The 25,679-nt window shown below is 53.2% G+C and overlaps 1 protein-coding gene across 2 annotated transcripts; it reads right to left on the bottom strand.

The window, feature by feature from the left end:
* Positions 1-479: 479 nt before the first annotated feature.
* Positions 480-25,679, bottom strand: Wnt9a (Wnt family member 9A). 2 transcript variants are annotated; one of them, XM_050163785.1, is made up of 4 exons: positions 25,502-25,679; positions 6,198-6,454; positions 5,244-5,494; positions 480-3,095 (listed from the first exon to the last, which is right to left on the bottom strand). In XM_050163785.1, exons 1-4 carry the CDS (start codon positions 25,594-25,596, stop codon positions 2,613-2,615), a joined length of 1,086 nt encoding a protein of 361 aa, XP_050019742.1. In that variant the 5' UTR covers positions 25,597-25,679; the 3' UTR covers positions 480-2,612. The 2 variants fall into 2 exon arrangements, with proteins under 2 accessions (XP_050019742.1, XP_050019741.1); XM_050163784.1 differs by having other exon boundaries at positions 5,232-5,494; positions 25,502-25,677.

Below are 25,679 nucleotides of genomic sequence, written 5' to 3'. Positions count from 1 at the left end.
ATTGTCTTGGAGGCAAGGATACAGATCTGAACATCTTGATCAAGTAGATGCTCCATAGTCCCTTAGACCTAGTTCATAGACCTAGGAGGGTCCCTTCCTAGGTCACAGGATTAGAGAAGGCTTCCTTGAAGAGCCTCAACTCCCACCCAGCCTCAGCACAGGAGACAGAGACTGGCATCTGGGATGGCCACACAGACTAGGGTGATCAGTCCTTCACGGTTAGCAAGTCTCTTCACCCTGGGTCCTCCTGACAGAAAGATACTTTTTCCTTCTTTTCTTCCTCCTCCCATATTCTCTTTCAGTCTGAACCCTCCTCCCCACCTCCAGGCCTCCCTTTCCTCCTCCCGCACCCCCAGGCCTCCCTTTCCTCCTCCTCCCACACCCCCCAGGCCTTTCCCACATCTCCTTCTTCCCTGTCCTCGCAGGTTCCCCCACGACCTCTATGAAAACAGCAGACTCAGGTTGTCTATAATTTAAAATACATTTATTTAGTGTTTCCATTTGTTTCTGGTTTTGTTACACAAAGCTGTTAAATAAATACATTCTCTGCAGTCACTCAGGTTCACACCTACTCGCCACACAGATGAGGTAGAGAAATCACAGGCTGCACAGGACTCCACACACAGACCGCGCTCCCTTGTGTGTCCGTCGCCCTGCCAGGGAGGCCGGCAGCAGGCCTCGGAGCCAGCATACGCTGGGTGGCCAGCGGGAGCGGGGCAGTTGCTCACCCGACTGCCCACAGAAGAGAAGAAGATCCAAGAGGCTCTGGCCTGTGGGAGTTGCTTCATCCAGAAAGACATTCTAGTATATATTTATACAGAAACAAACCAGCTGGCAGACATTTTCATTCTGCCTTGTTTTAAAAAATACTTTTCTGAATATTGAGGACATAGAGCTAAATGTGGTATTCGATAAAAATATTCTTCCTCTGAACTGGCAGGCTCCTTTCTCCAGAGCTTACAGGGATGAAGCTCCAGACGGTAGTGACAGCGTGACTGGGTACAGACTTCTAAGAAGTGCGGGGTGCCCTCCCCACCCACCAGTCACTGCGGATGCCACTCAGATTCTCATCCTGGGAACGTGGCATTCATCGGTGGGCTATCATAAACCACAGGAGAATAAACTTTGCTATTTACACATCCAAGAGGGACCAGAGTCCCTCATCCACATAAATAGTTTTCCTTTTAAGACACAGTCTTACCACCACCCCAGGCTTGGGCATTCTGGACCCCTGGAGCTCCAGGGGAGCCACCCCTTCCTCAGTAGTTCCTGCCTCACTACCCACACTCTAGCCCACGTAGCCATGGGATTCCCACACAAACCTAAAGCTGGGCTTCCTGGGAGCCAGGGAGTCACCATATTGCAGAGGGCACAGGCCAAATGGATGCTGGTCACGACAGGTCAGAGTACATATACTCACATTCTCACACAACCCATGCACGCACACCCAACACCAGCTCAGTGTAGACATCAGCAAGACCTGGTGACAGCAAGTGTGTCTGTCCCGCCATACCTCCCTTGGTGACACAGAGCAAGCGTGGCTTCCTGAGATGGACATTCTAAAAGCTAATCCTGCCTCTGTCACCACGCCCATGCCTCCAGCACCCTAGACCCCACAATCCATATCCAGCAACCTGGTCACTACACCTGCAGGGTACAGAACCACACCAAGAGCCTCTGAACCCCAGGTAAGGTAGGATGGGGGGAGGCTCCCAAAAGCCCTGAGGGCCATGGTTAGGCCCATTGCTTCATTTCTTTCCAAACATGACACTGATTTAGTGGTTTCAAACTAGAGCAAGCAGGGACAGTACAGAGGGACGGAAGGCGGGGCTTCCCAGACTGGCTTGGTTGGGCCTGGGGCAGGTCAGAGGAAAGAGCCACAGATTAGGAGGCAAGGGGATAGAGAAAATAATAATTACTATATTAGTTAAATAATAATAATTTAAAAGTCTCTGATACTCCAAGGAAGTGCTCAGGGTCAGAGGGCCAGAGGCTGGGCCCTGGAGACGGAGTGGCTGCCCTCTCCTAGTGGTTTGGCTCTCTGAAGACAGTGCTGGCACCAGGCTGCTGGCCCAGAAGGGCAGCCATGTGATTATGACGGTGCACCTGCCCTCCAAGCCTCAGAGGAAGCCAAGAGGCAGGGAGGGGGCAGTCGACACACTGGTCCCTGACAAGGGCTGTACTCTAGGGACTGGTGTGTCAGGGACGGAGGCAACTGAGAAAGCATTACTGCAACGCTCTCGCGTCAAGGGGAGGAAGGCATAAGCAAAAGGGTTGAGGAGGCCAGACAGGGGCCAGCCCCGCCCTCTGGGCCTTTGAGAAGGAAGACAGCCAACCAGCTGTCGGCATACCAGGGCCCAAGTGTGCTAGGGGCACCTCTCCTTCCTTGCAGACCTTCTGTGTTGTTTGTGACACCTGTGCCCCACGCAGCAGGATAGGTTGGCCCTGCAGGGCTCACTCTCTGCAGGTTAAGATCCCATGCACTGTGTGCAGTGACTACAGCCCCTGCAGAAAGGCTGGCAGAGGCCAGGGTCAGCTCCTGCAGGTGGAGAATTCTTCTGGTGCTGTGTACAAAGCCCATGCCCCTCGTGGCAGGGCCACGGGGCCTGAGGTCAGCCCTTGCAGGTGTAGACTTCCTCCCTCTGTGTACACTGCCTGCACTCCACGTAGCAGCACCAGCGCACTTGGCATTGGCAGGGCCTCGTTACCACACGGCTCTGGGTGTTGTGGCCACGGCCACAACAGATACTCTCGCAGTTCTTCTCACGGTGGCACCTGCGGCCTGCAGTGCCAGGGGAAAAGCGGCCAGCCAGGCAGAAGCTGGGTGAGTCGTCCAGGTGGACCAGCTCCGGCGTTCGGGGCAGTGGGTCACCACCTCCTGACCCAGAGGCCCGGCCCCGTGGTGGGGAGATGGCTCCGGCCTCGCCCGTGGCTTCATTGGTAGTGCTGCCCACTTTGAGCGCCGTCTCATATTTGTGTTTCAGGTGCTTGCCCACTTCGTGGAAGGGCGCCAGCTGCCGCCAACAGGTCCGCACCGTGCAGGAGCCAGACACGCCATGGCATTTGCAGGTGGTCTCTACTCCGGCCTTTATCACCTGCAGTGGGGAGTGGAAGAATGAGGAGCTTGCCAGGAAGGCCCAGAAACATCAGAGAGGCCCCAACCTCTGCCTACCTTTATTGCCCACCGCGCAAACCTTGGCCAGCAGGGGTCAGCACTGTGCAGCACACAGGAAGCCCAGCAGCCAGGATCACAGGCTGGCTCTTTCCCTCCAGTCAGGACTGCCAGGAGACAGAGGCCTTAATGCCAGTGCCTTGACTTCCAGGACGGACCTCTACGCCTCTATGAGCACAGGCTGGCCCACACCCCTTTGAGACACTTCCTGGCTAACCTTATAACCATCCCTGCCCTGCCATCAATAATTCCAGCCTTGCCAGCGACTCCTACTTCTGATCTTAGCAGTGGCTCATTGGGCCGGTGAAGACAAGGCTCCCTCGGGGCTGTCTAGGCTGACCACAACCCTCCTCAGTACCCAGCTCCACAAGGACATACAAACTCAAGCCCTACCCCCTTGAGGGTCAGCCTATGAGGGGTGGATGCGGATGCACAGGAAGGGGGGAAAGTATGCTTCAAGAAAGGTCACTTCTTAAGGAAATGCTGCTCCTAGGAGAACCTCTAGGGCTGACTTCCCAGGAGAGGCTGCACCCCGTGCCCCATGGCCATAGGTAGGAGCAGGCATGGTTGAACACCAAAATTCCAGGTCTGGGTAAGCTGCCAGGGAACCCTGGCTAGGCCCTTCCCTTCTCAGGGCTCTGCCTGAGGGATCTTCTGCCTGGCCTCTCATGCCCAGGGTCCTTCCAAATTCTGTTTCAAATCTCAGAGAGTTGTGGGGCAGAAGAATGTCAGGGAGGGGGGAACCTCTTCCTAGGTGGACCCTAAGCCAAAGCTGAGCTCCCAAGCCGGCCCCCAGGAGCGTCCATTGGAGAGGGATTAAGAAATGGAGCTACTTCCTCACTTTCCTGCCAGGCAACCAGAGTCCCACTTAAGCACGCTTTCCTGAGAAAGCAGGGCAGATTTAATTAAAGCGCGGCTGCCTGGGAGCAGTAAGCTGAGGGAGCACGTTCACACATTCTGACTTTTCATTAATAGCTCAAAAGGGTAAGGTGGGGAGGGATGGTCCAGCAGGAAAGAAAAGAACAGCTCGGCCTTGAAGATTGAATCTGCCCTCCCGGGCTTCCCTCCCCACTAGCCTAGCCCTGAGAAGGCCCTGGCTGCAAAGGAGGCAGACCAATCCTTTAATAAGTGGGGGATTCAGAACTCCGATTACTCAATAACAAGGAGCTCAGGGCAGGACGGGCTCTAATTACCTTGCTGTCCTTCTTAGACTGGAGATGCAGAGCCAGGCAAGGGGAGGAGGAAAGGCCCCCAGCTCCCGAGGAGGGTATGGACCCTGTTTTCCCAAGCACAGGCTAGAGTTTAACATTTGGGTCATTCAAAGATGAGGTGGGGGTGCTTGGGGTTCTATCTTGTTCCCATTCAGCAAAGGTAAACCAGGAGCTTCAGGGCCGTGATATCCAAGACATTCAAGAGGCCAAGCAACTCCAGAGTTTGGCCATGCTCCCCAAAGGCCTTCTAGAGAGCTACTAAAATCCCCTTTTTGCCTGTTTTCAGAGTGGGGTCTCCAACTTTCAGAACAGAGTCTTGGCTACACACCCTGGGCAAATGGTCCTGTACCCTTAGCTCTTCCTTGGAACCTCCCATCTACTAGACTGTGGCTACCTTCTACTTCTGTGGTGACTCTGTAAGTCAATTTAGCCGGTAGGATACATACCACCAGCTTCTGTGGCAGCCTGTCCAGAGAGACAATCCCAGGCCCTTGCCTTGCCAGGAACAGGAGCAGAGAGTGAAGAAGACCCTTCCCTCGACCACCACTAGGCACCTCCATGACCAGTGACCCCATCTGTCCCGTAGCTCAGCAGGATTCCAGGACCCTGCCTGGCTGGAACTGCAGGGCTAAAAGAGCCAGCTCCTGCCTCCTCCCCTCACTCTACACTCCCCCAGCTAGTCACCGGCTCTTCATCCACTCCGTGCCCCGCCTCCCTGGACGCAGCCGCGCTCACCTGCCCTATGGAGGTCTACTTAGTGCCTGGCGCTAAAATACTCACTGAGGCCCAGCTCCTCTCAGACCTGACAATGCCCCCCCCCATCCTGCCCTGCGCCCCACCCAGCTTGCCTTCACACCCACGAGGTTGTTGTGGAAGTCCACTCGGGCTCGCAGATCCTTGCTTGAGCGCCGGCCCAGGAACTCCTTGACAAACTTGCTGCTGTACTTGAGGTTGTCTCCGCAGCCACCCCACTGCCAGGCCTCCCGGTTTTCCAGGTCAGGGGCCTCGTCACAGGTACAGCGCTCCATGCGCCCTGCGCTGCACGCCTTGGCCAGTGCGTGCGTCAGGCCCGCAGAGGAGATGGCATAGAGGAAGGCAGTCTCCTTGAAGCCTGGGGACAGCAGTTGAGTTAGTGAGGCCCAGTGGACAGGCAGGCACAGCGGCTTTGCAACCCACAGCCCAGTGTCACATGTGTGCTGGCTAGGTTAGGGGTTGGGGCATGTGCCTTTGAGGGCCTTTGGTAGGCACCTGGAGAGAAATGCCGAGGTTTCAGTAGTGTAGGACAGGTTAGGGAGTGGGTAAGGCTTCAGTGCCTACTGTGGTACCTCTAGCCTGGTGGTCACGGATCTCAACCAGGTCCCCAAAGTCTTGGCCTGTCCCTGGGGTCCTTGACAAATCCAGCCTTAGACCTTAGGTCTCTATTAACCTGTGTATCATCTTTTGTCCATCCATCCATCCATCCATCCATCCATCCATCCATCCATCCATCTACCTATCTTCAGCATCATCTACTATCAATCATTTATTTATATATTTCCTATTACCTACCATGTCTATATATCATCTATTTATTATCAATCATCTATCATATACAGGCAAGTACTCTACCACTGAATCAACTCCTATTCCCTCAGGTCTCCAGTTTTTATGAAGAGACTCCCACGAGCTCCTGTGCCCAGTGGAAGAAGGGGCAAGGAGGAGGATTTGCCTGAGGCCCGAGGCTTTCCGTCAAAGCTGATGGTAAGCTGCCACCTGCACACCCGTGCCAGGGAGAGATTGGAGGGTATGGCTGAAGGGGAGCCAGCGAGACTTACCTCGCTTGAGCAGGCTGGCTCGGTAGCGGCCCTCCAGGGTGCAGTTCCAGCGCTCAAAGCGGAACTGGTACTGGCACTCCAGGGCACTCATGCTCACGGCCTCCACCAGCGTCTCGGCTACACCCGGGTCCCTGCGGCACATGCGACGCTGCTTGCGCTCCAGCTTCAGCCTGTCACAGGCCTTGTAATGTGCTTGGGCTGCAGCCTCAGCCTCCAGCGTCAGGGGGAGGATAGTCAGGGGTTCACTGCCTGTTAGTCTAGGGACAGAGAGGAGAGAGTGAGTATCCGTCACAGTGGGGGAGGACTGTCTGGGCTGTCTTCCCAGGAACAGAGGAACCAGTACACTCAGCCAATCAGGTAGTGCATAGAGACCTTCCCTGAAGCTGCCTGCTCTCACACCTATCAGCACTGCCCTGTCCCCTACAGAACGCCTAAGGGACCCCCGTGGAACCCAAGGCCCTCCTGGTGCCCAGGCGTGGTCTCTAACAGCTTTGCAGTTGTCCCGACAGTTCCGGTTGACTCCAGCATGGACGGAGAAAGACCAGTCCCCAGTCACTCTCTTGAGAGCACAGCAGTGTAGGGCTCGAGTGGAAACGCAGGACTATGGTGGGAGAGGGGCCAGGACCCCAGGCTATGTCCATACTGCCCTCCTCCCCTGTGCTATTACCAGCCAGCGTGTCCTGGACTCCCTTCTTCTCCCTGACCCCCTGAAGCCTGTCTGGACGCCACGTGATCCGACTATGGTGGTCTCTCGGCCTCAGGACCGTGGGCACACTGGCCCCTGGAGAAGCAAGCCCCAAACCTTCACTGTTAGCGGCACCTAAGGGTTATGTGGAGAACTAGCTTTTAGACAGGTAGAGGGGAACAATGAACAAGAAGCAAAAACAGAAAGGAAAAAAAGGGATAGGAACGAATGCTGAAAGAGACTGTGTAGTATCCCCTGATGCCTGGAGAGCCTGGACATGTTCAGACAGCATCAGTTCATGCTCTGCCTGAGGGGACTGAAGACAGGGTGCCCCTGAATTCCACCATTTAAACAGGGACTTGAAGAGACCAGGGTCCCTGTCTGGGCCAGCCTGCCCCTCTACTGTCCTGCTGGGCCTGACTTTCTCTCAGAACCCTTTTTTTGACTCTGGATGGACTCAGTGCAGATATCTGGAAGGCATGTCATCAGAATGACAACATTCAGGGGCACAGAAACAGGGCTAGGATTTGGGGGCTTGGAGTGTCTGGGTGAGAGGGCTTGGAAGGAGGCGGGGACCACCTACTCAGGGCAAGGTTGCTAGGAGACCAACATCGAACACAAAAATAGCCCACGTGAGCGCTGGAAGAAAAGATGAAGGGTCATAAGATCACTAAGATGAAGTGTGTCCTTCCCTGAGACTGAGTGTGAGTGTAAGGGGTGGATGTATCTGAATACCTAAAAGAACTAAAAACTTTTGGGGTGTTGCAAAGGGCCCAGAAATAAAAGGACAACAGACAATCTTGAAAGCTGTTTGCAACTTATTTCCCAGAATAAACCTAACTCTATGACTGTGTGTGAGTGTGTGTGTGTGCACATGTGTGGATAATCACAGAAAGCAGACAGAAGTAACCTTCCTAGTGCGGCGCTCTCTGAGAGTGACTGCATTATGCTCCGTGTGTAAAATGCCCTGGGCTCATGCTTTGGTCTCCTGCAGGTGGCACTGTTTTGGGAGCCTTCCGCAGCTCCAGGAAGTGTGGCATGGCTGGTTGATGTAGGCCGTAGGGGTGGCCTTGGATGGCGAGGCTCACATCCTTGGCCACGCTGTTTCACCACGCCTCACCCACCACGACGGACGGACCGAAACCCTCTGACACAGTGAGCCTGAACACATTCTCCCTTCAGTTGTTCCTGTTGGGTATTTCAGACACTGGGATGCAAGCATCACCAACATAACAGATGGCAGTAATGCACTGTGTCCCAAAAAGCTAGAAAGATTTTGAAAATGGAAGAACTAAGGTATTTTAGTAGACTGCTTAGTCTTCAAAACCAAACAATACCTGCAATATGAAAGCATCACTGACTCCCCCTTAGTTGACACAATTTTTTTATGTATTAGTTGAAAAATAATAAAATAGTTGGGCAGTGGTGGCGCATGCTTTTATTCCTAGCACTCAAGAGGCAGAGGCAGGCAAATCTCTGTGAGTTCAAGGCTAGCCTGGTCTACAGATCAAGTTCCAGGATAGCCAGTGCTACACAGAAAGAACTTGTAAAAAAAATTTTTTACAAGAGAGGACTGGTACAGGGGTCAATGAGATGGCTCAGCAGGTTAAGGCACTTGCTGCCAAGCCTGCCAGCCTAAGTCTGATACCAGAACCCACATGGTGGAGGGAGAGAACCAATTCCTGAGAGTTGTCATGAGACACCCACACGCATTCTGTGGCACACATGTGTGCTCCCCACCTCCAACACACCAACACTTTAAAAAAAATAAACTACAACTGCTCTTAGATCACAGGTGTTCATTTTCACTGAAAAAAAAAAAAGCCAACACATGATGGCACAGGCAGATCCCAAATATCCCAACCACTTAGGAGGTTGAGGGAGGAGTATTACGAGTTCGATGTCATCCTGGGCCAAAAAACGTGACCCAGACAGAAAAACAGAAAGGAGATGAAGAGAGGAGAGGAGAGGAGAGGAGAGGAGAGGAGAGGAGAGGAGAGGAGAGGAGAGGAGAGGAGAGATTTGAGCTCCAGAAGGTCTGTGCTGGCCAGTTTTATGTCAACTTGACACAAGCTAGGATCGCTGGAGAGGAGGGACCTCAGCAGAGAAAATGCCTCCATAAGATCAACTATAGGCAAGCCCGTAGAGCATTTTCTCAATTAGTGATTGATGGGGGAGGGCCAGCCCATTGTGGGTGGGGCCACCCCTGGGCTGGGGTCCTGGGTTCTATAAGAAAGCAGTCTGAGCAAGCCATGGGGAGCAAGCCAGTAAGCAGCACCCTTCCATGGCCTCTGCAGCAGCTCCTGCCTCCAGGGTCCTGCTGTCTGAGTTCCTGTCCTGACTTCCTGATACACGGTGATGAGAAATAAGCCTAATAAGCCCTCTTCTTTCCAAATTGCTTTGGTCATGATGTTCCACCACAGCAATAGTAGCCCTAACCAAGACAAGGTCCCCACTTAGAAAAGTTTGACTTTACAATGGCACAAAAGTGACAGGAATCCAGGAAAGATGGTACTGTGGATTTGCTTTCTGCTTTTCCTGTGCACTCACTGTGTGGCACAAAGCTCCTTGCAGCTGGCCCAGGATCCTAAGAGGAACACCAATGCTCAGAAGTGACATAGGAGGTCAGCTTACGATGAAACAGACTTGGTGTTGATTCTGACCCACTAAACTAGGCTCCAGTGTGTGCTGGCCTGAGCTGGGACGCTGGGAGGGTGGGTACATTCCATGCATTTTGGACTAATAACATGCCATAGGTTTCTCGGGACATAAGATATTAAGGTATTAAGTCACTGTGCCGCATGGCCCTCACACACGACAGAATGCAGTGCTGGAAGGGTGTGCAAGAAGGAAGTAGGGAAGGGCTGGATCTGCCTCATCCACTGTGCCCTGGTGTGAGCAGCAGCCCTGTGCCAACACGGAGCCCACCCAACGCCCCACAGATGGCATGCCCAGCAGCCTGCAGACGGGCTTGGAGACAGAGGGAAACACTCAGGACAGGCCACCTGGGGAGGGGGAGCACATTCTTTCCCGCACAGCTGTGTGTGTCCCTGGGCACAGATGGCTTTTTTGCAAACACGTGGCAAGTGCCTGCCTCTATGGCTGTCTACCCAGAGGTTGTGGCCCTGGAGCCCAGACAGCATCCCCTGTATCCTGTCCTGGCATGGCATAGGCCCTACCCACCGGACCAGCTGCCTGCCACACACAGAGCACCTGCTGCCAGGCTCAATGCAGCTGCCGCCCAGCCCTAGTGGTGTCTGGCCTAACATGGCAGACAGAGCCAGCTGCACAGCTCAGCACAGTCACCCAGCTGGGCACACACATCTTTCCAGGCAGGGGTGTGGGTTTCTCTTTCTACATGGTCTTTCTGGTAACTAAAGTCCATACATACCATGTCTGTCTATGATTCTGTATCTGTCTACACATAGGTCCCTCATTCTGATCAGACAGACAGACAGACAGACACACACACACCAATTACAGTGGGTTACACAGGGGGCTGAGGTTGCAGCTTCACTGGCAGAGTGCCTGTCTGGCATACAAACCCATGGGTTCTATAGATCGGGCATGAGAGCACACATCTGTAATTCCAGCACTTGGGCAGTGGAGGCAGGAGGATCAGAACTCAAGGTCACCCTTGGCTACAAAGTGGGACTGAGGCTTGTCTGAGTGACAGAGACCCTGTCTCAGAAGAGACGGTTCAATGGTTTAGAGCACTTGTTACTCTTGCAGAGGACTGGGTTTCAATTCCCAGAATGCATATGGTGACTTACAATCATCCATAAATCCAGGGGATCTGACACCCTCCTCTGACCTCCATGGGCAATAGACATGTGTGTGGTATACATACCCTCATGCAGACAAAACACTCAAACACATAAAATAAAATAAATGAACCTAGAAGATGACGAAGACCAAAAGTGAATTACAATTACCTAAATCCTAGTCTAAACTAACTAATAAAAATACAAGGGCAATGACTAATCTTGGTAGTTTTGTTTGTTGTCTTCACACGGCCCTACAAGCACACCAAATGGAAGTAACAACAGAAAACAGGACCGCATCAAGGCACGATGCTTCTACAGGACAAGGAAGCAATCCACAGGGAAAGAGACACCAGCAGAGCAGGAGGAAACACTTTAAGGAGCTAATGTCCAATTTAGTAACAAGAAATAACCCCTTGAAAACTACACAAGGTGGGCTGAAGAGACGGTTCAGTGATTGAGAGCACTCTGCTCCTCCGGACGACCTGGGTTCAATTCCCAGCATCCACATGGCAGCTAACAGCTGTCTGTAACTCATCTCTAGGAACCCAATGCTCTCTTCAGGCCTCTGTGGGTGTTGTATGGTCACGGTCCACAAGCACACTTGCAGGCAAAACACCAGTACACATAAAAAACAAAAAACAAAAACAACAACAGCAACTAGCCAAGGAGATTACTCCAAAACAGACCTCATACAAGGAAAACATTCCTAGATCCTCATGATTAGGAAAATGTCAATCAAAACCTCAATAAGAACCACTGGGAAGGATGGAAATTAGTACAGCCATTGTGAAAGAAAGCAGGGAGGTCCCTAAAGACAAAAACCAAACTAGTACTATCCTAAGATCCTGTCTTTGTTACTCTTCTAGGGCTATGATACAACACCATGACCAAGGCAATTCATAGAGTTTATTGGCGGCTCACAGTTCCAGAGGGTGACTCCATGATCATTAATGGCAGGGAACATAGCAGCAGGCAGACAGGCATGGTGTTGGAGCAGTAGCTGAGGCTGAGACACAACCATGAGGCAGAGCGGTAACTGGAAACAGCATGGGGTTCTGAAGCCTCCAAGCCCAGTGATACACCCACTTGCAACAGGGCCATGGCTCCTAATCCTCCCCAAACAGTTCCAAGTGTGGACTGAATATTCAAACATATGACCCTAAGGGTTAAGCTCATTCCAGCCACCGCTCCAGCTACCCTACTGGACATACATCTAAGGGAAATGGACTCACTACGTCGAAGACGCCTACATCTCTGCTGACTGCACTGTCACAAGAACAGACAAATGGAAGCATCCTTGGTGTCCATAACTTCTCCACAGACAGCAAGAGCGCAGCACACCCGCATCGTGCAGGAGATCATGTCATTGATGTCATTTATGTTTATTTATGGAATTCATTTAGGAACTGAAGATCATATGTTAGTGGAGTTAGTCAAGTACAGAAAGACAAGTGCACTCAAAAGAGCAAGAAGAGAAAGCCCAATACAGAATAGTGGACAGTGGCTACTAGGTGTGCTGGGCAGGAAGCAGGTAAAAAAAGATACAAAATCTCAATGAAGAAGGAGGAGGAAGCTCGAGACCTATCTACTGCAGGGTGACTACTGGAGCAGTCTGTGCAGAGCCAGTGAGGTCAGCACAGAACAGAAGCTGGACAGTGCCCACCCTCATAGAGCATGTGGGAATACAGGCTCTTGAACACAGTGAGTTTACTGCCTTGAGACCTCCAGAAGGGAGAGGGCTGGTTCTATTTTTAATTTCCTCAGGAATGGTTTAACTATTTTATGCTCCCACTAACTGTGCAAGGATATCTTTTCCACCCCAATGCCATTTTTTCCCCTTTGCTTCCATATAGCGGTGAGAGCCCTCAGCATAGTGTCACGGCATCAGCTGACTGTATCCCACACTCAGCCTCCCAGCCCATATCATTGTGGTCTTTGGCTAGCAAAGAGTTGATCTGGGCCCCTGCAGCAGATATAAAAACATACAGCCAAGCCCTCTAAGAGCTGACAGAAATACAGTCAAATCAACATCACAAATCTGTCATCCAGATGCAGCCAACCTGACACAAGAATGGCCCCAAAGACATTAGAGAACAGAGAGGCAAGAGCTGGGACAGGTACCCACACATGTGCCCAGACTTTGGACCACTTCATGAAGGAAATGAGGCAGCTAGCATCTTCCCAGTGTCTACGAGGCTGAACCAGACAGTCTGTGTCACTCCGGAACATCAAAGGCCAGCTCTTGACATCATACCATTCATGACGGGACCAGACACATTGAACAGGGTGGAACAGCTCTCTGGGTCTCCTTCCAGACTCGTCAGTGAAAGCCACGCATAATCAAGAGTTGCTTGCATCTTTTGGGGAGTGAACACCCCCCTTATCTGCAGAGGGGAGGCACAGAAGGCCACAGCTTTGGCGGTGCCTCTATTCTGAAGCAAAGCCCAGAGAACTTGCCTTGGTCAGGGTGGCTCTACCTTCTGCATGACTAGACTCTGTCTGGGGGCCTCACCTGTGTGCCCTTCTCTTCCACGCTCTTTCTGTTGAGTCTCAGTTCTTAGTGAACCTTCTGTTGATATGCCCTGGAAGAGCTGACATCCGATGGAAGAATTTAAGATGGGCTTGAGCCAGTTCTTTGGAAGAGTTCGCACTCCACTTTGCCACCTCTTCTCTTGTCACCTGTCACACTCACACTGGGATATAAATCACCTCCCACTAAATCCACACACTAAGGACTGTTGATGTATCATTTACAGATACGTGTAATAATAGCATCAAATTCAGGATTTCCTCCATAACTGAGTGTGGTGGTGCACACCTTTAATTCCAGGGTTTGGGAAACAAGAGGCTGGCAGATCCCTGAGTTCAAGGCCAGCCTGGACAATAGGTCTAGTTCTAGGACAGCCAAGGCTACAGTGTTAAATCCTATCTCAAAATAAACAAACAAGCAAACAAACAGAAACATTTACTTAGATAAACATATATTTATTTAGGGGCTGGAGAGTTGGCTCTGTAGTTAAAAGGAATTATTGTTCTTACACATAACCCAGGCTTAGTTCCCAGCACCTGCATGGCAGCTCACAACTGTCTGTAGCTCCAGTTTCAGGGGATCTGACTCCCTCTTCTAGCCTCCATGGATACTTTTATGTACGTGGGACACATATACACATGCAGACAAAACAGTATTGACATAAAATAAAAACATTAAAAATTTTAATTTCTTTGTGTGGAGTGGTGGTGGTGTCTGTGTGCTACAGGGCATGTGTGGAGGTCAGAGGACAACTCGCAGAAGTTGGTTTCTTCCTTCCACTATGTGGGTCTTGGGGTTCAAACCCAGTCCACCAGGTTTGGCAGCCAGCACCCTTACCTGGTGAGCCATCTTGCCAGCCCTCTACCTTATGTTTTGAGACAGGGTCTCTCACTAAATCTAGAGCTTGCCAAGGAGGGCAGGATGCCTAGCCTGCAAGCCCTAGGAACCTTCCAGTCTGTGTCCCCAACTCTGGGGTAACAGGTACACACACACACACACACACACACACACACACACACACACACCTTCATGCCTGTATTTTTACACAGGTCCTAGGGGATCCAGGGCCCTGTGCTTGCACGGGAAGCACTTCCCCAACTGAATGCTTCACATGAATGGAGCCAGGACACGGCTGTCCTTTGTGGCTGGTTTATTTCACTCGGTCACGTTCTCCTGGCTCACTCATGATAAAGAATATTGAGAGTCCTTTACTTTAGTAGGAAACATTCCCTTGTGTGGAAGGACATGCTGCTTGTTTATGCACTGATGAATGGGCGCTGGGATTGTTCCTGCCTTTTAGAGAACCTGCAGACCTGTTTTGTTGCTCATGGGTGTGTCCCTGGGATTGCTGGGCCAGGGACCTTCCAGGAACTGTCAGCGTGTTCTCCAAAGCAGCTGCGCCACTTGACATCATCAGACAGGGTTTCTGAGTTCTCCTGGCCCTTCATCCGGGTGCAGCCACGGCCACACTCTGCCTCCAGGAGTGCGACTCTGCCACTGTCAGTTGTCTTCCCACGACTTTGTATTTGCTTAAAAGGTTCTCACTCCTCCTGGCGGACTTCCGCTCAGAGCTTCCAAGCCTTGCTCCACCTCAAACTCAAGCACAGAAGGCATCAACGGTCACCATTCCAGTCATGGCTAACCTGCAGCTTCATCTCCAGCCCCAGCAGGCCACATAGAGCCCACGTCACAGCACCATGGACCAATACAGAGCCCGGGTCACAGCCTTAGACCATACAGAGCCTGAGTCAGAAGCATACATGGATCAACACCGAATCCAACTCATAACCTGAGTTCATCCTACAGAGCCCACATCACCAGTTCAGACAGCTATACAGGGCCAAGTCACAGTCTTGGGTTTTCACACAGACTCTGCCTCCCAATTCAAGGCTGTGCCTGATAGACTGGTCCGTTTTTTGTCTCTCTAGATTCCCGCGCTGTCTGTGCCCGAGTTGGTGTGTTTCCGCTCATGCTCTCAACTCCCACATCCTCATGTTTTGATGAGTGTCTCACTAGAAGCCTTCGTCACACTGTACTGGCTCACTCGCTGTTTGCTCAGCCTAGCCGTGGAGTGCTGACCCTAATAAGGTCACGGTCTTGGCTTGCTGCTTTCTTTCATCCAGGTGTGGACCACACCTGTCCGCTTTAAACCTTCTCTTTATTCATTTTAGGGACTCCCCCCACAACTTCCCCTCTTTTCATTTGCAGTTTAGTAGTTAATACCCCCCCCCATTTTCTCAGCTCTCCTTGACAGAAGGTTGTCACTCATTCAAGCCCAATGCAAATGTAGGTCACCTGTTCACATCCTTGCCACCGAGGATATGCTATTCTGTACTTTAGGTACAGCTCAGGGCCAAGGAGCCATCAGGCTCCAGTCAGCATTGTCTCCCCTGTCACTTCACAGAGGCCATTCTCTCTGTACTTCTAGGGATGGGGTGGGAGAGCCGCCAATGTGAGTGTCAGCCCCTTGGCTCCCATGAACATCATGTCATGTGTGCCTTGTTCTCTCTGGCTCTTCCACAACTGTCCTCAGTATTCACAGATGTGCCATAATTGAATAAAATCCTGTGAAATTCACTCTTCTTCTCTGTCTGGGTTTTACCCGTCCACTGTTTCTTCTGCATGGCTTTATTTTCCCTCAGAACACCAGCCCTGTCCCGCTCAGCTCTCTCCTCTGCTCTGGACCTTCCCAGCAGGGAGGTAGCGCCCCTGTCCCACATCTGTCTGCCTCTCCACCAGCTCTGGGTAATTTCTTCTGACCGGCTCCCAGTGTGCTAATTCCCTTCAGCTGTTTTGAATCTGCTTCTCAATCCATCTGTCACTGGCACTTTCCCCCCTGGTTGTTTGGTGTTTCCAAACTGCTGGGTCAGTTTTTTTGTGGGTTCTCTTTGTACAGAGATTCCTAGCCTATCTGCTTTCATCACAATTCCCCCACCCTCTACTTAAAGCACAGCAAGCAAGAGTGCGGTGCTCTAGAGCCTGGTGTGGCTGTGGCTGCCTCTCCACGCGTGCCTGGTTACCCTGGCTGTGTGCTGGTTGCTGTCTTTGACATGAACAATGTGAAATGAAGTATAAAACATGGAGATGGGGGTAAATGGTGACCCCACAAGACAGACATCTACCCAGAGCCTCAAGGAGCCATCTGGAATCTGCGGCTATCATGAAGGTCAGAGTCCTGAAGTCCAGGCACCCGAAATGAGCAGATGGCGTCCTTGTAAGCAGTGCCGGAGAGATGACTCAGTGGGTCAAAGGCTTGCTGTACAAGTGCAAGTACCTAAGTTCAGAACTGCAGCACCCATGTGAAGGCCCGGCATGGTGGCATGCATCTCCAATGCCAGTGCTGAGGTGGTGTGGCCGACCTAGGTGGATCCCTAGGTCCTGATGGCCAATCTAGCTTAACTGACGAGCTTCAGGTTCAGCAGGAGATCCTGTCTCAAAACACAGTTTGGAGGAAGGCATCTGGTGTGGACATCTGACCTCTACATGCACATTCGCATGTACGCATGCATCTACTGTGCACATGCGCAAAGACACGCCATACAAAAGAAAACAGTGAGGGTCCCCAGAGGAGACAGGAAGGATTTGCAAAGGCGCCTTAGGGAAGAGCCAATACCTTGAGTTCAGACCTCTAGTCTCCAGAACTGACAAAGAACAAATTCTTGCTGCATTAACACACCACGCTGGTGTGTAGTCACTTATACAGACTGGAATCCAACAACAGCCTGCAGAAATGTTTCCCGTGTCAGGTAGTCAGGCCGCTGTAGCCATGATAGTCTCAGGCTCATAATAAGTTAAGTCCAAACAAGGCTGGACCCTGGGCTGTGTTGGAGACTCAGGTCATCATCAGGTGTCCTACAAGCTTCGGGGCCCTAGTGCTTGTTGGGAAGTCTGCATTGAGTGTTCCCTGCTGTAGCAGGCACTGGCCTGGTCTGTCCTTTCCCCTGTGAGAGGCTCCAAACCAACACTGTTTTATCTCTCTGGGTCTATATCTATGGGCTTCACCTTATTGGCCTTTGACAGTTTCGACATTAACCATCCTCATACATGTATATGCACATACACACCAATATACACGGGCAACCCTACTGAAACATGCATACAGGTGCACTCGTACACATACATCACAAATGCATTTACAAATAAACACACTTGTTCACACACTTTTACACATGCCCACAGGCATACATGTGCACAACACACACACACACTTACACACACACACAAATCCAGCTTCAGCTGGTTTCAGCAAGATGGTGTGGTCCATCTCAGTTGCTGCAACTAAGGTACTTTTGCCCACAGATGTTCTCATTTTGATGGGCTGGTAGGTGTGTTCACTGCATACACAGTGACTCTATAGGACAGAGGCTAAAGTAATGTGGCCAAGACGCACTGTCTAGAAGTAGAAGCCAGATAAGACCGGGATCCAACAGCAGCTCCCAACCTAGCCACAAACAGACCTGACTTAAGATTGCTTCCTTGGCAAGAAGCCCAACATGGTCTCCAGGGTATGTCCACACAACCCCAGTAACCCAAGCCATCCCAACCTGGCTCTCCTGCCTTCTCCATCATTCAAGTGGCAGCCATATAAGATATAAGATCAGCTTGAAAGAAGGAAGACTTTTGTAGCACACTGAACCACATGAGACGGAACTGCCAATCCAACCCACAAAGTCCCACGGAGTAGAACCCACGTTAAGACTGTTGATCCCCGAGGGTGCTGAAAGGTGGGCTACCAAGAACCCGCCCCTCACTGGTTTGCAGGAACTTAGCGGAGACCCTTATAGCTCTTTAGAGAGCTCATAGTCAGTGACTGCTCCTGAGTCCTGGACGGGCCTGAGGCTGTGATAGCTGAAGGGCCTAGGAGCCTCCGTGGAGCACGAGCTGGTGATCAAGAGCTGAGGATAGCTCAAGATGGAAGTGCATCTCAATTCTGAAGCCCAATCTGTTCCCCCAAACAGGAGCAGGGCAGACAGATGGGCAGTCCCCCTTATGACAGCAAGCCCCCAGAGTTGCTCCCACAGTCATCCATCCCACCAACAAGCCAGGCCACCCCTGGGCCACCCTGCCAGGGAACCAGCTCTCTCCCGGGCCAGGGTGGAGGGAGCCAAGGGTACAGTTCCAGAAGCCACAGCGCCCAGCCGAGGAAACCTCAGCTCCGCCAGACAGCGTTTAATTTCTGTGTGAAACAAAATCAAAACAAATTCCAGCACTGAGAGACGGAACTGAGATTAACCCTCCGCCCTCCCGCAGCCCAGCTTCCAGCCCAAGTACCTCCAAGTCCCTGGGGGTGGCAATGCGCCCAGGACAAGGCCAGAGATGTTTTCCACAGAGACACTGGTCGAAGGCTGCAAATGGGCAACCATCCAGTCTCCCTCCCTCACTGCCCACTGCCCTGGAGGAGCCAAGCTCCTGGGGACTGTGGGGTAGACAAGCACCATCCAGCTACCACCCCGGGGATCCAAGGTGCTGTCCAGCAGACCCCATCCATCACAGGCAAGCATGTTGTTGGGCCCCAGTGCTGTGCTGGACCCCTGGGAAGAAGATAGGAGCAGAACTTCCCAGAACAGCTACCTCTGTGGCCAGCAACAGCCTTCAGAAAGGCCAGCCATAGGCCTTAGGCAGTGAAAGCAGGAGATCTGTGCGCCCCTCAGCAGCCATGACCTTACACAGCAGTTCTCCCTGGAGCTTTATACCCCTAGCTTCCCAGCCTTGTGACTAGGGTGCTCCAATCTCCATATCCCCATCTGCCAGGACGCAGATGGCCCCAATATCCTCAGGCTCTGGGAGCTCCTAGCAAGCATCTTGTCCCGGGCCAGACCTCCAGCCCACTTCCCCTAGCTGCTCCGACCTCAGGTATTGAGATGAAAAACAAACGCAGAACTTGCGGCTTGCCTTTTCCATCGCCTCGTCCGGCTGCCTGACCCAAGGTACTTAGGCTGCCAGCTGGGCAGCTGGGTTTCCTCCTGTGGGTAGGGGCATAGGGCCAGCAGGGACCTTGCCAGAGGGGCCAGGCCTGTGGGTCACAGGGGCAGGGCAGTCTGCAGCCACCCAGATCGGCGAGGATAGTGAGCCTATCCCCTGACACCTGCCATGGGGGCAGTCAGCCATAGGTGTACGTTCTGATTTTCCCAGATGGCCTCACAGAGCATGGCTACCCACGAGTGTTCATCCACATGCCCAGGCCACTTCCTCATAATGACCTCAGACATGCCAGAAGGTAGGGTGGCATGCCAGCTGGGGAGCCATGAGCTTGGAGCAGGCAGCTACACCTCTTCTAAGATGCATCTAGTAGGTGAAGTCAGGACTCTAGTCAGGGTAGGAGACCAGGCTAGACTATGAGATCAATAAGAAAGGCAGACACCCCCAAGGGAACAGAGGGTCCTCCACTGGCCTTAGAACCTAGGGGATACGGTGAACAGCTAAGAAGAGACTCATAGGAGACCCTCCTGTATGCTCCAGAGCTGAATCAGGCAAAGAGCAATGCATCTGGTCTGTCATGGAAACAGTAAACTAAGCAAAAGCTGATTTCACCACAACTTCCTAGCAAGAATCTCCCCGCCCCCCAACAGTCCACTTATGTGCTTCAGGGGGCCTGGCTTCATTTACAGGCACCTAAGGCTCATGCCAGAAGCTTCCCTAACTACACAGACAACTGTGCCTTGCCCAGAGCCTGCTGCAGCCAGCCGGGCACCAGTAGGGCACCCGCCACACGGCACAATACACAAAGGCAGCGGGTGCCCGGCAGGCTGGACTCAGAGGGCAAGTGCAGGGAGCCTGTCAACAGGTGTCGTCTTTCCAGCAAGGAGCCAGGCAGGCTTGGCTACCCCGCCTCCACCTACCCCTTATCAGCTCATCACACTCCAGGGTTCAGGGCCTCCCCTGGAGGAATCTATCCTTGTACATTCTTTCCTAGGGTACAAATTACCTGCACACCTTACCCATGATGGCCAAACCTGGGAGTTGGCAGAGAGGCAAAGGCTCAGGCAGAAGGTGCCTGGGGCCTTAGGCCACCTAAATGCTGCCCGGCACCTACCAGGTCCTGCCAAGGACAGGCACCCCGAGCCACAAAGGCAGGAGGCAGAGCGTATGGTGAGGACAGGAGTAAGATTAGGCCAGCTGTCTCCCCATCCAGACGGCTGCCGGCTGTGAGTAGGACATCTGCTCACACAGCTGAGGGGGGCCAGGTGGCCCCGGGCTGGCCTCACCTTAAATCCCACCACATTGCTGCTGAACACCATTTCCCATTCCCTCAAGGCACACGAGGGACACTGCGCACACTAGCCCGGGGGTCTGAGCTCGACCAGTGTGAAGGCAAACCGCCCCCCCCCCAATTCCAAGAACATGCAGATGGGAGACTCCTGGGCAACTGGAGTGGGAGGGTGTAAGGGATTGCTAAGGCAGAATAAAGGCAACCAGCTCCTACCTGGGCTAATGCCACACCTGCCACACAGCCTAGCTGGGAAGCCAGGCAACTCCAACTTCAGCTGCCCACTTGGTACGGGGGGGGGGGGGGCGCAGGGTGTTGTTCAGGGAGCTGCAAAGGAATGCCGGTTCCACCTCCACCTCAGCAGGCCACAGGGAGCTCTTCTCTCCTCATCCACCTCTTGGTTCCTCCTAATCCTCTGCCAAAAGGTCTCACCCACAGAGCCCCTTGGCAGAGGCCTCCAAGGCCAGCCTCTCTGCTCCCATTGTTGCCCTGCAAAGCCCCACTGCCTGGGTGCCACACTTTGCTGACCTTCCAAAGACCTGTGAGCATCCTGGAGTGTTCTGAGCCCAGCAGCTCCGTGGATACACCTGACCCCAAGTACAACTGCCAACCTTGACCTAGGCCTGACCTTCCAATCTGCCCCCAAGCCTCCATGGATTCCTCAATTTATGCCTACTCGACTCCTGGCAGGACCCAGACCCCTGGCTTCTTTGTAACCTCTTTCTCGCCTCAACACATACAGTGAAGGCTCCATATAGCTCCGGGAGTCTGCGCTCTCAGGCACAGCATCCTGTCTGGAACCCTTCCCAGCCTTCCCTGACTCTAGGAGCTACCGGGAGCCATCAGGTTTGGGCAGGTGGCCATAGGGTACTCCCATCCAGGCTCCAGGCTTCTGCCCTTCTGACCTGAGGGGATCTTTCTTTTCTAGTTTCCTGAACACCCAGAATTCCTCTGAATAAAGGATGCCGCCTTTACCCTTACAGTCAGGCTGGGGCATGCACAAGAACGGCAGGTAAGGATTGCCACCACCTCTGTGTATGGGATGAAAGAACCCATTTGCTCTCCAGTCAAAAAATAAAACTTCTCTATCTAGGAGAGATCCAGAATATGTAAAGAACTCTCATGTTCAACAACAAACCAAATAACCCAACTTTTAAAAGGGCAAAAGAACTGAACAGATGGTTCTCCAAAGGAGGGATGCAAAGAAGCCTGCAAAAGCCATGGCCCTTAATCCCTTTAATTTCAGCACTCCAGAACAGTCAGGCAGATCTCTCTGAGTTGGAAGCCAGCCTGGTTTATACTAGTTAGTGAGTTCGAGGACAGCCAGGGCTAAATAATGAAGAGACCCCGTCTAAAAAGAAAAAAAAAGAAAAAGAAAAAAAAAAGAAAGAAAAGAAAAAAAAACACAACAAAAACCCAGCCAACCAAACATGAAGCCTACAAAAGGCAACCAGTGTCGTCAGCCATCAAAGCCACAAGGAGACACGCTTCACACCCACTGGGATGGCTAGAATTAAAAACAACAATGAAAAAAACAGAATGTGTGCGGTGATGACATGGAGAAACTGGACCCCTGTACTTTTATGGGAGGGATATAAAATATTGTAACTACTTGGGAAAACATTTTGGCAGTTCCTCAAGAAGTATAAAGCAGAATTGCCTGAGGACCTGGCAATTCCACTTCTAGATAGGAACTCCCCAAGAACTGAAAACACAGATGTGTTGGGGGGTACATCCACAGTCACAGCGACATCACTAGAAATAACCAAATGGTGGAAACGACCCAAAGAGCCATCAACTGACAAACAGGTTCGCTTTTTTAACTGTTGTATAATCAATTCGGCCATAAAAAGAAGTGAAACACTGATTCATGCTACAACATGGATGAGCCTCCAAAAACACGCCACCGGATGAAAGAAGCCAGACACAAAAGGCCACGGAGCGCATGGTCCCACTTCTACAAGGAGTCCAGAGTAGGAAAATCCATGGAGACAGAAAGATTAGTGGTTGCCAGGGGCTGGAGGGAGGGGAGCAGGGAGTGACTGCTGAGTGGGTATGAGGTTTCTGGGGTGAGGAAAATGTTCTGGAATTAGACAGTGGTGACGGCTGACAGTTTTGTGAATATACCCTAAACCACTGAGCTGGGGGAGTTTCTCGGGATGTGAGTTATATTCAATAACAAAAAGGGGGCCTTCGTAGGCTCTGATCCCACACAGCCCCAGAGTCCCTAGTGATCCCAAGTGAGGGTGCCTTTCAGAAGGGGCCATACAGGCATTCCCTGGGAGAAATCGATGCACATGGCCAGAACAGAGAAATGAAGCGAGTCTTAAGGCTTATAACGCACCTTCCTAGTTCTTTACAAGAAAACAGTGTGAAAGTCTCCAAGCTCCCAGAAGCCTCTGCAGGAGCTCTGAATCCCTACCTCCACTTAGTCTGGGGCCTCCTTTCTAGATGCCAGGGCAGTTTAGTGGGAAACAGAGTCCCGGGTCTGTTCCTGACCCCTGCGGCTCACACCAAGCCTCTAACTGGTCGATTTCCAGAGAGGGGTAGAGGGTGAACGAAGCAAAGCCTCCAGAGGGTCTGTGTCTGTGTCCCCAACCCACATGTGACCTCCGACCAGCCTCTGGAACACAGGCCTGCAGCAGGCAGCAGCTCTGGAAGAAACTACTGGAACTGCCACCTGCTGATCAGCTCAACCGACTGGGATGCAAAGCTGAGCCAAGGGAAGAAGAGAGGGGAGCCCCTTCCCCATGGCTGGTGGCCAGCCTGGAGGGGTCCAGCAGCAGGGTGGCCAGAGGCCTCTAGAAGGGAAGGGCAGCCAGCGCTGTAGGGTTGGGTTGCAGCTCTGGGAGGGGGTGGGGAGGGCTCCTGTAGCCACGTGACCCTCCCCCGGGCCAGCCTCTCCTCTCTGGGTTCCTGGGCTGTAACTGGAGCCGTGTTCCTGCCTGGGAGCCTCCGTGCCAGGCAGAGCTTTGGAGAGGGGGAAGGGAGAGGAGAGCCCCAGATTCCAACTCCTTCTCCCTACTCTCTACTCCCTCTCTAGTTGGGAAGCACAGCACATTCTCACGGTCGCACCCACAGGCTCCCCCTCCAGCTCCAGGCCGCCAGGCCTTTCAGGGTTTCCAGACTCATCTCCTTCCTTGACTGAGGCAGGGGTGGGCCCCCCTGGACACAGAACAGCCTAGGACACACCTTGTGCCCCCAACAATACATACATACAACAACATCCAAAGAGCAACACTATACATACTCCCTCAGAGGTCAGCTTGAGAGAGGCCCAAGTCAGCTAGCCATCCTCCCAGGCTCTTGGTTCAACAGGTATCCACTCTGCTCATCTTTGGTCTATTAGAGTTCTTCCTCCAAACCAAGAAAGTGGGTCTCTATGGCAGCTGCCGGAGAAGAGCACTCGGCTTTCCTTGAGGAGTCCTTTGGGGCAGAGAGGTAGGAAGAGGTTGACCCAAGCCATAGCAATACTGATGTCTTCAGTACCTACCTGCTTGGGAGCCAGCTGCCCTGTGCTTAAACCCTGCCATTGAATCAAAGGGTGCCAAGACCCTTACAGCAGCCTAGCCAGAAGACTTCACCAAGGCACAAGGTCTAGAGACAACAAGAAGAGGATGAGAAAGAGACACTGACCAGGGGAAGTGCAGCCAGGACCCTAACCCCATCATCTGTAAATTCTGAATCCTGGGGCCACAAGGCCAGCAGCAAGAGATCCCAGAAGGAGCCAAGTGGCCGCCCATGCAAGCCCAGGGCGTGTCAGGAGCCCGGCTGGGCCAGAAGAGAAGAAGGCACAGCTGGCTGATGGGCTGCTGTGACTCACTGCGGACCTGTGGCCAGACGGCCATCCTCAGCCCTCCCTCTTGCCCGCGGGTGAGGCTTAGGGCTGCACAGATGGTGTGCAGGGGCGTGCCAGGCCAAGGCCCAGGGGCTGGATCCACAGTGGAAGCCAGGGAAGCCAGGGTGGGAGAGACCCTGGGAACCGAGACATGGAACTGACCCTGGAAGACAACCCAGAAGAAATGGATAGACAAGGAGAAACGAGGAGAAAGAAAAACACAAAGGGAAATTTTCCCATGAAAATATTTTATTTTCTTTGAGAACAGGATACACCTGCAGGGCTTCTCGGCCCAGCCGCCTCTCCCTGCCCTGGCCGGTGCCAGATTCCTGGACCAACGGGGCCCTCTGCCGGCCACAAAGCTACGAGCGGGCACCGCAGCCAGGGGCGAGGGAACAGGTGACCGGCGAAGGGCGGCGGCCCAAGAGCAGTTCAGGGCACCTAGGACCAGGGCTGCGACCTGAGGGGCCAACCAGGGCTCCCAGGGGGTCAGTGCGGGGGTAAGAAGCAGGGAGGGCGGAGAAAGCTGGGACGCTGGCTCTCATGGTGCCACCCAGGACCTCGGCGAACTCAAAGTGCAGAGGGTATCCCTCTAAAGATCGCTGGGTTCAGGCATCCCAGACCTGGGAAAGGAGTAGAAGGGGGAGGGACGAAAGGAACTAAAGGCGAAGAAACGCGCCCAACAACGCGGCAAAACTGCTAGCGCATAGACAAGCAAGTACCGGCGGCGACCCCGCGGGACAGCGGCGGCGATCACCCCCCGGGCCAGGTCTTCCAGACGTGTTCCCGAGGGCCGAGGTCGGAGCCGGGCTCGGGCGGGCGCCAGAAGAAAGCGCAAGAAAAATAAATTTCTCCAGCTTGGAGGGTTTTTTTTCTCCCCTTTGGGGCTCAGTGCAAGGAACATCTGGATTTTGTACGTGTTTTTTTGTTGTTGTTAAATTAACTTTTCCAGGAGAGAAGGGGGGTAGCGGGCAGGGGCCAGGGAGGCTCCAGCCTTTTGGCAGGAATACCGCGGCCTAAGGCGGCGGCGGCGACTCGGGAGTCACCGTGGACCGCGGCCCCTCGCAAGCCCGTCGGGGACACCGGCCCCTCTACCTCTAGGGCGCACGGCGGGCAACGACCTGAGGACCGAGAGGCGCGCTCGCTGCCAACTAACAATTCCAAGCCACCCGTGCACCCCGCCGAGCACCTGGCGGGTGCTGCCCCGGACTCGATGCCCCCGTCCGGCCCCGCCGCCCTCGCCCGCCCTCGCGCGGCCGCCCGCCGCGGGCACCTACCCGAAGTAGGCGGCCGAAGGGCGCAGCGCGGCGAGCAGCAGCGTCAGCCCGAAGGCCGCGGCCAGCCAGCGCGCCAGAAGGGACCCATCCAGCATCTTGCCGCGCCGCGGCGGCTGACCATCGCGCTCCGGGCTCCGCGCAGGGCGCGCCGCGACCGCCGCCCTCTTATAGCGTCCGC

The sequence above is a fragment of the Alexandromys fortis genome, unplaced genomic scaffold, assembly GCF_014885135.2.
Source record: "Alexandromys fortis isolate MF-2015 unplaced genomic scaffold, M_Fortis_MF-2015_v1.1 scaffold_149, whole genome shotgun sequence".
Lineage (NCBI taxonomy): Eukaryota > Metazoa > Chordata > Mammalia > Rodentia > Cricetidae > Alexandromys > Alexandromys fortis.
This window is presented reverse-complemented; position numbering and strand designations above follow the sequence as displayed.